This window comes from Herpailurus yagouaroundi, unplaced genomic scaffold, assembly GCF_014898765.1.
Source record: "Herpailurus yagouaroundi ecotype Mexico unplaced genomic scaffold, PumYag 162, whole genome shotgun sequence".
Taxonomy (NCBI): domain Eukaryota; kingdom Metazoa; phylum Chordata; class Mammalia; order Carnivora; family Felidae; genus Herpailurus; species Herpailurus yagouaroundi.
This window is the reverse complement of record NW_024412403.1, coordinates 11,924,474-11,934,741: the sequence shown is the minus strand read 5'-3', so window position 1 is coordinate 11,934,741 and position 10,268 is coordinate 11,924,474. Positions and strand designations below refer to the sequence as shown.

Genomic DNA, 10,268 nt, shown 5'->3' with positions numbered 1-10,268 from the left:
CAACCGGTCTAATAATTAAGTTGACATGAGACACAGTAACAGGGGAAAAACAGATTTAATTTGTACCTACAGGAGCTTATAAAAATACGAGACTCAAAGAAGTGACCAAAGCAGGCAGCTTTCATACTTCTTAGCTCGGGAAACAATTATTTGTGGAGATTTGACAAAACGAGGGGGTTTGAACTGGGGGTAATAAATTCACAAAGTTAACAAAGTTCATTTATACAGCCTTCTCAGCCTGAAATTCCCCGGCAATAAAGATGCCCTTCCCTCCTGGTATGGGAAGATAGGAAGGATACGGGAGAGATAATATTTCTTGCTTGTAAGGGAATAAAAGAAAGTCAGAATGTCCTAAAATTACACCGACTGTTTCTTACGTGACTTTAGTTCAAAATAATCAACATGCCAAAGTGGCAAGTTTGGGGGTGGCGTCTTTTGTTCCCCTCAGTAGTAATGCATTAAGTGGTGGCCCTTTGCTTTAGCTAAAAAATTAGTCGAGTGCACCAAAGTGCCGTAAGTCAACTGACTACCTAGTCATTTACCTAAATGTTGAGGAGTTGAGGCTTCTCTTTGTATTGTACCCGCTGCTTAGTTTTCCAGTAGATTGGAAATGGACTTGTGCCACAGAATTTCATTGCCACGATTTGCTGATTTGACCAAAGCTTCTAATGCGCTTAGAGACCGCTGAGAAAGACCGTAAACGCCCAACATCGTGAAAAGCATTGCAAATGAACGTCATTGAGTAACTCCTGTTTGCTTATAGTCTCAGCAGTTGAAAGTAAGTAGCTGGCAGGTTTTGGGGCAAACTATAAACGAATAGTAGTAGTCGCCATGTATTGGGCCAATCTTCTAGGTCAGACAAGGTTGTAAGTGTCGTACGTACATTATCTGACTTTATTCTCTCCGCCATTCTTTTCAAGAAGGTAGTAGCCCCATTTACTCTCAGGGAAACAAAACCATCCTTTATAGGAAGAGACAAATGGCTAGGTAAATTAGCTGATGTCCGGTATTTACTAACAAGAGCGACTTCTCAGTTATGGCTGAGGATTCAGGGGATTTTTTTTTTTTAATGTTTATTCATTAATTTTGAGAGATAGAAAGCATGAGTGGAGAATTCAGGGAGTTTTTAAAAAATGTTTATTTATTAATTTTGAGAGAGAGAGAGTATGAGTGGGCGAGGGGCCGAGAGAGAGAGAGACACCCAAGCAGGCTCCGTGCTGTCAGCACAGAGCCCGAGGTGGGGCTCCATCCGTCAAACCTTGAGATCATGACCTGAGCCGAAATCAGGAGTCAGATGCTCACCCGACTGAGCCACCCAGGTGCCCCAGGGAATGTTTTTTTTGACTTCTTCTCCCCTGCAAGGTGTCAGAGGTAGGATCGTTGATGTTCGTCATAATGCTGCATCCATGGAGAAAGATCCTGAAGGGTCTTTGGTTGTCAAGATTAAATGATTAATTTTAATGTTAATTATACTTTATTTTATTACCTGTGTGTGATGTGTGTTAATCAAACTGTGCTTTTGAGACCAGGAGCGCCTATTCTGAAATATGTATAAAGCCTCCTGGGTGGGTCTAGCTAGGGTGGACCAGAGGTGGTGGGTGAGGGCAGGAAGGTGGCATAGGAGGAGGCCGTGGTCGTGAGGCACAGAGGACACACTTCCCACAGGTGACACCTACGTTATGTCTTCTTCCCACTAGTCGTTTATGAGCGGTTGCCCCAGAGGTCACGGAGAGAAAAGGTAGAGTGGGGAGCACTGTACCCCCTACTCTTACTGTGAACTTTTATCTCGTAGGAGCTGGGCTGTCATTAAAGCCCTGATGTCCACCTGCAGTGACTGAATTAGTTCCTGTCGTTGTCACAAATCGCCAGCAACGAAGTGCCTTAAAACAACACCAGGGTGTTATCTGGAGGTCAGACGCAGGTTCTGACTGGGCTAAAATCAAGGTGTCAGCAGGGATGCGTTCCTTTCTGGAGGTTCTGGGGGAAGAATCCCTTCCTTGCCCTCTCCAGCTTCTAGAAGACACACCGTTGTGGTCCACCTGGATCTCTCAGGAGAATCTCCCTCTTTGAGGGTCTTTTGTGTAGGGACCTGAATTCCATCTGTAGCCCCAGTTCCCCTGTGCCACGTAACCCCATATATTTGCAGGACACAGACGTCTTTGGGGGCTGGGTTCTGCCTCCATCAGGCTCAGACCATTGGATATGGTGCTCAGCCCGGGGCCTGAATCAGTCACGTCTTACAAATTATATACTTAGGGTCTGCTTTGCCTTTCACTCGTGGTCCTGCATTTGCCCCTCACTACGAGTCTGGGAGAGACAGCACCGTCTCACTCTTCACGAGGAAACCGAGGCTCAGGTGGGGCCTTGGCAGGATCTGTGGCTGTGGGGGATAGGATCAGAATTCCAGCCCAAGCCCTTTGTCCATAAATTCTGTTCTCCTCCCACCGAGCCTTCACCCGACACCCTGGACAGCAGGTGCTATGACCCTAAATACACTGACCCTTTGGAGCCAAGCAGATAAGTCATGGCTCAGAGGTGGCCACCCACTCCCGGCCACAGCAGAGACCACACAGAAAAGGGAAGACCGAGCATAAGGTGAGGAAGGAAGAAGGGAACCGAAGTTTTGCATGGTGTTCGAGTGGATGCGATGCCGAGGACGAGACATGGGTTATGTTGTCTCTGAAGGAGAGCACGCTGCTGGGCTGTAGGCTACTCAAGGCCCATGTCCTGAGTGCCTGCTCCTCCAGGAGGTGGGGATAAAACAGTCCCCAAGTCCGACAACACCCAGCCTTCCTGGAGCTCCCCACTCTCGCACCTTGGGGAGACTGTCGATAAACTGCTGGCGGTGAGGAGAGGCAGGGACCACGAGGCGCTCACTCTGTCCTCAGCCCTGTAAAACTAACCCGTTCGTGCCTCGTAACAACGCTGTGAAGTCTGTACTGTGCCCATGTAACGGATGAGACAGCTGAGGCACAAAGTGGCTAAACAACTACAGGAGCGTGTGGCTTTGGACTCGGGCAGTCCAGCTTTGGAATCCATGCTCCTCAGTGCCTGGTGGAAACAAAGGACCCAGGTGGAACCCCCTGTCTCACCACATTCAGAGCCCCATGGGGACAGGTCAGGCAGGGGCAGGGAATCCCATGCCCTAGACATTTTGTACAGGAAACCACTCTACCGAGACCTGAAGGGAGTGGGGGAGAGAGCCGTGGCATGCTGGGAAAGAAAGCCCCAGAGAAGGAGTGGCGAGGGCAGGCCCCGTGTTTCCCAGGAACAGGGAGGGCCCCATGTGGCCTGTGAGACAGGGGTGAGGCCGTTCAAGGGCAGGCCCTCTGAGAGATTGCAGAGGCAGCTGTTAGTGAGTGGGCAGTCTGATGTACTTCCTTGTGACATCCTCAGTTCTAAGGTCTGTTTTCTTCTCTGAATGTGGTGAGACAGGGCATTCCAAGAAGCCCAAATGTAAGAGCAAACCTGTGGGTTCTCCCCCCCACCGTGGTAAAATGAAAATCAAAGAAAGTCGAAGGCTCGTCTAGAGCCTCCACAACTACGGGGAAGCCTCTCTCCTGGCCCAGCCCTCAGTTAGGGTGGAAACTCTTCCTCCTTGCTCTGTCCCCCGGTGCCTCCTTTCTTAGCGGAACGCCTGGATCGTGGGGATGGTGGGAGAGGGTGCCCGGAGATGGCTCTTCCCTGGAGATGGGGGGAAGGTGACGAGCACTGTGGCGGGCGGAATAACGTTCCCCCAAGATGTCCACATCCTCAGCCCCAGATCCTGCGGCTGTGTTACCGTGTGTGGCGAAAGGGACTTTGCACCCGTGACGAGGGGTCCTGAGGTCGCGAGATGACCCTGGATTGAAGGGCTTCGTGGGCCCGGTGTGATCACAAGGGTCCCTGAAAGGTGGAAGAAGGAAGCAGAAGAGTGAGACCGCAGAGATGGCAGCAAGAGAAGGAACTGGCCCAGTGTTGCTGGGGGAAGGAGTCAGAGCCAAAGAATGTGGGCGGCTTCTAGAAGCTGGAGGAAGCAAGGAGCCATTTCTCCCCCAGAGCTTCCAGAAGGAACACGGAACACCCTGACTTTCACCCACCAGTTTCAAACTTCTGACCTCCAGAACTGTTTAAGAGAGACACCTGGGTTGTTTTAAGACACTAAATTTGAGGGATGCCTGGGTGTCTCAGTCAGCACAGAGCCCGCTTCGGATCCTGTCTCCCTCTCTCTCTCTGCCCCTCCCCCACACGCCCTCTCTTTCCCCAAAATAAATACACATTAAAAAAAAAAAAAAGAAAAGACGCTAGGGGCACCTGGGTGTCTCAGACAGTTAAGCATCCGGCTTCAGCTGAGGTCATGATCTCACAGTTCATGAGTTCAAGCCCGGAGTTGGGCCTGAGCTCATCGCTGTGGAGACAACGAACATCCTGGAAGTAAACAAAACAGCCACAGACTCTTGGTATCGCATCTTTCAGAAGAAGAGCCGGCAGACGCGAGCTGGGCGCTGTTCGTCAAGATTGGATGCATTTACTGAAAGCATGTGGTTTGAATTTCCTGCTCTGAATTCTGGAACAGCATGTTTTTCACACTTTGCTTTCCACGTTCTGGGCGTTTCTCATTAATCTTTCCATCTCAGAGATGGTCTCGTCATGATTGCGTGTTCTTGCAAGAGAAAAGGCTCCCCGCACTTGTAGTCCCCAGCCCTGTCCTGCGGAAGTATCTGCTTGGGGGGGCGGGTTGCTGAGATTGTGCCTTCCAGGTCACCCCGGGAGGGGGACCCTGGCATTGGTGGTCGTTCCCTGGGGTGGGTGTTATTATCCTGTTTGTAGTCCTTAGACTTCACGGTGCATAAGAATAGGCTGGGAAGCGTGTTGAGAATGTGGATTCCCTGGTCTGGGGAGTGGACTGGGGATCTGCGTTTGAAGCGATACCTCGGTGATCGTGATCGTGACACTGGGGGTCCTTGAAAAACACCCCCCAAAAGACATGTCTCGCCCTCCGCGTGCCTTCGGGCTTTGCACGCCTGTTTTGGGGCGTGTGCGTGTGGATGTGTGTGAGTGCGTGCATGTGTTTGCGGAGGTTTACCAAACGCACCCTTGGTCCTGATGCACGTCTGCTGCTAATGCAAGTCTGGGGCTGATGCATGTCATGTGGCCCCCAATTCAGCCTTCACTTCTGGACTATACTGTTATTTATCCCTTATTCCAAAAAAAGAAACTGGGGCCCAGACTGTCAAGTTAACCTGCCCAGTCACACATACGTATTAAAGATAGAGTAAGCATTCTAGTTGAGCCAGACCCCGGCACCCAGGACCTGTTCGAGAGAACTGGAGTCTGCAGGGGGGAGGCCTGGGTGGCTCAGTCGGTTGAGCATCTGACTTTAGCTCAGGTCGTGATCTCACGGTTCGTGAGTTCGAGCCCTGTGTCAGGCTCTTGGCTGTCAGCACAGAGCCTGCTTTGGAGCCGCTGTCCCCAGTCCTTCTGTCCCTCCCCAGCTCACACATGCACGCAATCTGTCTCTCTCTCTCTCTCTCTCAAAAATAAATTGAAGAAAAGAAAAACATTTTAAAAAGAACTGGAGTCTGCAGGCAGAAAGGCAGCCCCAACCCCCTCTTTTTTTTCCACAGACTGTGTTGATGATGCCAAATTTAGTCAAAGGCGGGGGTGAGGGGACGTGCCTAGAGAGACACGTAATACCATTTCTGCACTTGGACAGAAATGGAGTTGCATACGAATGGCTTGATGACGTGCACTGAAATATTTTTGTAATCGATCTTTCTCCCTTTCTCTCTCCCCCTCTTCCCCCTTCTCTTATTCTCTGCCCCTTTCAAGACTCTCTTTCCCAGCTGCCTGCTCCTCGAGACCCCAAGGTTCGCCTGTACAATGCCGAGCAGGTTCTGAGTTGGGAGCCGGTGTCCCTGAGCAATGACACGAGGCCGGTGGTCTACCAGGTGCAGCATAAATAGTAAGCCGGATCTTTCTGTGGGTGTCCTTCCTGGGAGTTGTGGGGGGAGCCGTTACAGAACCCTTGTCCCTGCCTCGTGGCAACATTGCGAGCAAATCCGCTGGAAACAGATATTTCCCCTGTGCTTTTAAAGTCTCCAAGGACAGGGGCGCCTGGGTGGCGCAGTCGGTTAAACGTCCGACTTCAGCCAGGTCACGATCTCGCGGTCCGGGAGTTCGAGCCCCGCGTCGGGCTCTGGGCTGATGGCTTGGAGCCTGGAGCCTGTTTCCGATTCTGTGTCTCCCTCTTTCTCTGCCCCTCCCCCGTTCATGCTCTGTCTCTCTCTGTCCCAAAAATAAAATAAAAACGTTGAAAAAAAAAATTTAAAGTCTCCAAGGACAGAGCTTGCACAACAACCCCCCCCCCCACCAATCCACAGGCTTAGACAACGCAAGTGTCAGAGACTGTGGTGTCTGCCCACATGGCTTCTTAGTTGGGTGGGACTCTGTTCTCTCATTGGTCTCAGGGAGGGCTTCCTGTCTTAAAAGGGCAGGAGGTGGCTTTTAGCCTTCATCTTCTTCAAGTTTGAGAATCTGGCTTATTGAACTTTATGGGCCAAATTTGGCCTACTAAGGAATGTATTCACTTAATTACTCCTAATTCTCCATTTCTTTTTTTTTTTTTTAATGCTTGTTTACTTGCAGGGGGGGCGGGGAGCATGCATATGCTGGGGAGGGGCAGAGAGAGGGAGACACAGAATCTGAAGCAGGTTCCAGGCTCTGAGCTGTCAGCACAGAGCCCGATACTGGACTCGAACTCACAAACTGTGAGATCATGACCTGAGCCAGTCACTTAGCTGACTGAGCCACCCAGGTGGCCCTAATTCTCCATTTCTAAATGGACTTTTCCATTTTGCACAGTATTCTGGCCCCTTGTTCCCTCTCTCACCCGTTTTGCAAGCTTTTTCAGTTTGCCATCACTTGATGTGCAATATAAACACACATGGGAAGAAAAAGGCAGAATCTAGATCCTCGATTGTTATGTGTTTATCTTGTTACATAGGTTAAGTGAAGACTTAAAATTGTTGGCTAAGTCATTTTATATTACCAGTTAAACCCAATTTAAAGATGTGGTAATGCTCAGTGCTTGTGAGAGTGTGGTTTGCGGATACAGCACTGGATGAGGATCAGTTAACACAGCCCCTTACAGCAAAGTAGAGCCACAGAAGTGCCCTCATTACTTTCCCCTGCACAGGTGATACAAGCCTCCATCAGAAAAAGAAATAAAAAACACTTGTATTCATGAAGATATACGTTAAGGTGTATATTCGTGTCCATCAGCAGAAAAATGTCGAATTGTGTCCTCCTAACTTGAAGTCAAACATGAGGCAACTATTAAAAAGGATCATTGGAGGTGCCTGGGTGGCTCAGTTGGTTTAGCGTCCAATTTTGGCTCAGGTCATGATCTCATGGCTCGTGAGTTCGAGCCCTGCATCGGGCTCTGTGCTGATGGCTCAGAGCCTGGAGCCTGCTTTAGATTCTGTGTCTTCCTCTCTCTCTGTCCCTCCCCTGCTCATGCTCCGTCTCTCTCTTTCAAAAATAAATCAACATTAAAAAAAAAAAAAAAAAGGATAATTGTGTGTCATCTGGTAACAGTTGCAACTGTGTAAAATTTGGAATATTTCTGTGGTCAAGAACAGGTGAAGAACTGGGAAAAATTACTGGCAGTTAATGTGTCAGAGGAGTGGTTTTCCAGATGACTTCTTTTTTACCTTTGAATGTCCATTGTGACAATATTTGCTTCATAAAAATAGATTCTAAGCCAGGGTTTAGGGGTTATCTCAGAATTGCATTTATCTATTCCTCAAGTAACTACCAATCATCTATGGTAAGTGGACCGGTCCATAAGGACCAGCTACATAATTGGTGGGGCCCTGTGCAAAATGAAAATGATGTGGGCCCTTGTTCAAAATTAGTGAGGATTTCAAGATGGCAACAGGAGAGCATCAAACTGGGCGCCTCTTAAGAGTGGGGCTGTGTGCCACCACACGGGTCTTGTGCCCATGAGGCCCGCCCTACTCGGCATTAAGCCAGGTCATGATACTGTGGCTTGTGAGTTCGAGCCCCGTGTCGGGCTCTGTGCTGACAGCTCAGAGCCTGGAGCCTGCTTCGGATTCTGTGTCTCCCTCTCTCTCTGCCCCTCCCCTGCTCGTGCCCTGTCTCTCCCTCTCAAAAATAAAGACATTAAAAATTTAAAAATAACAGTAAGCAAGGTTTCAGTAACAGGAAGGCACAGCTGATTTATTAACTAGCACTCCTTAGCCTTGAATGGGGAGGTACATCTGTGGGTTGACAGAGTGCCAGGAAGTATTAGAAATATTTGTTAAAGGCTTTGACAGTTTCCTATCCCAGGCTAACTTGCTTACTTTGTTTTCTTTTTGGAAAGCATTTGGGAGAGATTTTTTTCAGGATAGAGGTGCTTTGGGTAAAAGAAACAAAGGATGGGGTGAAGGTAAGTGCCCTTGTTTCAAAAAGTTGAAAGATAACAAAAAACTGAAACCAAAGCTGATCTTGTTTTCTTTTCCAATTGCAGATTTGGTGATGGAGGAGGGCCTTTGCTCTTGTTTTGTTTTTAGAGACTTTTACATGCATGCTTGGGGCATTCTAGTGACATGAAATATTTCATTTTGAGGCTTGTGGGATTTAAATCTTTTCCGTGCTGTTTCTCTATAGTAAAGCATTACTCTAATTATAAACGAAGGTGCCTCTGTTTTCTTTCTTTTTTTTTTTTTTTTTAGAGGGAATGAGAGAGCAGGGGAGAGGGGCAGAGAGAGAGAGAGAGGGAGGGAATGAGAGAATCCCAGGCAGGCCTCACACTCAGCACAGAGCCTGACACGGGGCTCCATTCCATGACCCTGGGATCATGACCTGAGCCGAAATCAAGAGTCAGACGCTCAACTAACTGACTGAGCCACCCAGGCGCCCCAGTTCCTCCGTTTTTCTGACAGTCACAGTAGGAAAGTGAAAATTACACTGAGCACTATGGGAAAATTTAAAGTTTAAACCACGGGTTGCAGACAATGTGGACTACAGGCAGTGTTTGACCTGCAATATTTAATTTTTGTTTTTTCCATCAGTGCCAACATTTAAAAATCGGGAGATTTACTTAAGCATACCTAACCTGACCAGCCCAGTCTTCTGAAAGCATTTCTTTATTTTATTTTATTTTTTCTGATTTTAATAGCAATACACATTCTCTACAGAAAGGCTGGAACACTTGGAAAAGTAGAAAGAATAAAATTAAAACATCCAATGCTTTACAGCCCAAGAATAATCGCTGTTCTCATTTTAGCGTGTTTCCCTCTAGACTTTTTTCTAAATGCATGCACTTGGTTTGAAAATGTGCTGGTGTATATGTAAAAATGAAACAAAACTGGGGTTGTGCTTTTGGGTCCTGCTTCCTTTTTTCTTTTTTTTTTTTTTTTCAACTGAACGTACTTAAATGTCTGAGCACTTTTTCTCATGTAATTCTCTCTGTAAACATTTTTACTGCTCGTTTTATTATATGATGTATCACACATGATGTATTTCACTCTTCCCCACTCTCGAGTGTAGACAGTCGAGAGTTGGAGGCTGCTGGAGGTAGTGCCCTCGTACATAAATCATCTGATTGTTTTCTTACATTTGTAGCAGAGGAGCTGCAAGGTCAAAGGGGACACTTACCATTTTTGGAAGTGATCTAACAGCGGCTGTAACAGTAGAGCATGTAGCTGCCCAACTGTTTAACAAATAATTTACGTGGTGTTTCCTGTGCACCAGGTCCCAGCACAGACACTTTACCGATGCTCGCTGGTTCAACAGGTGCCGGCACAGACACTTTACCGATGCCCGCTGGTTCCATAGGTGCCAGCACAGACACGTTACTGATGCCCACTGGCTCAACAGGTCCCAGCACAGACACTTTACTGATGCCCGCTGGTTCAACCTTCATGACAGTTCGGGGAGACAGACACCGTAATTTATCCCCATTTTATAGACGAGGGGACCAAGAGAAGCACAATGACTGGGATTTCAACCCAGGTAACCTGGCTCCAGAGTCCAAGTATTTAACCACTATGCTGTGTCCCCGCTTGTGGTGAGGGCTGCTTTCAAAAGGAGCTAAATTCAGGGACAGAGGCAGTCCATAATGGACGCATGGTGAGGGGGAGCCAGCGTGACTTTCTGGGCGAGGCTCAGACGGCTGATTGAGCGTTAAGAGCCCAGGACCAGAGGCCGGGAGGCTGGCTCCGATGGGGCCATGCTCTGGAGGCTGTGTTCATCTAAGCACCCTTTGTTTTCACCCTTTG

The 10,268-nt window shown here is 48.4% G+C and overlaps 1 protein-coding gene across 1 annotated transcript in view; it reads left to right on the top strand.

The window, feature by feature from the left end:
• The first annotated feature begins 245 nt into the window (after positions 1–245).
• Positions 246–10,268, top strand: part of IFNGR2 (interferon gamma receptor 2) — a 25,830-nt gene continuing 15,807 nt past the window's right edge. The window contains exons 1-2 of the mRNA XM_040484019.1: positions 246–276; positions 5,812–5,944. Of these exons, the coding sequence (XP_040339953.1) occupies positions 261–276; positions 5,812–5,944 (149 nt within the window). The 5' untranslated portion in view covers positions 246–260. The remainder of the gene's footprint in view (positions 277–5,811; positions 5,945–10,268) is intronic.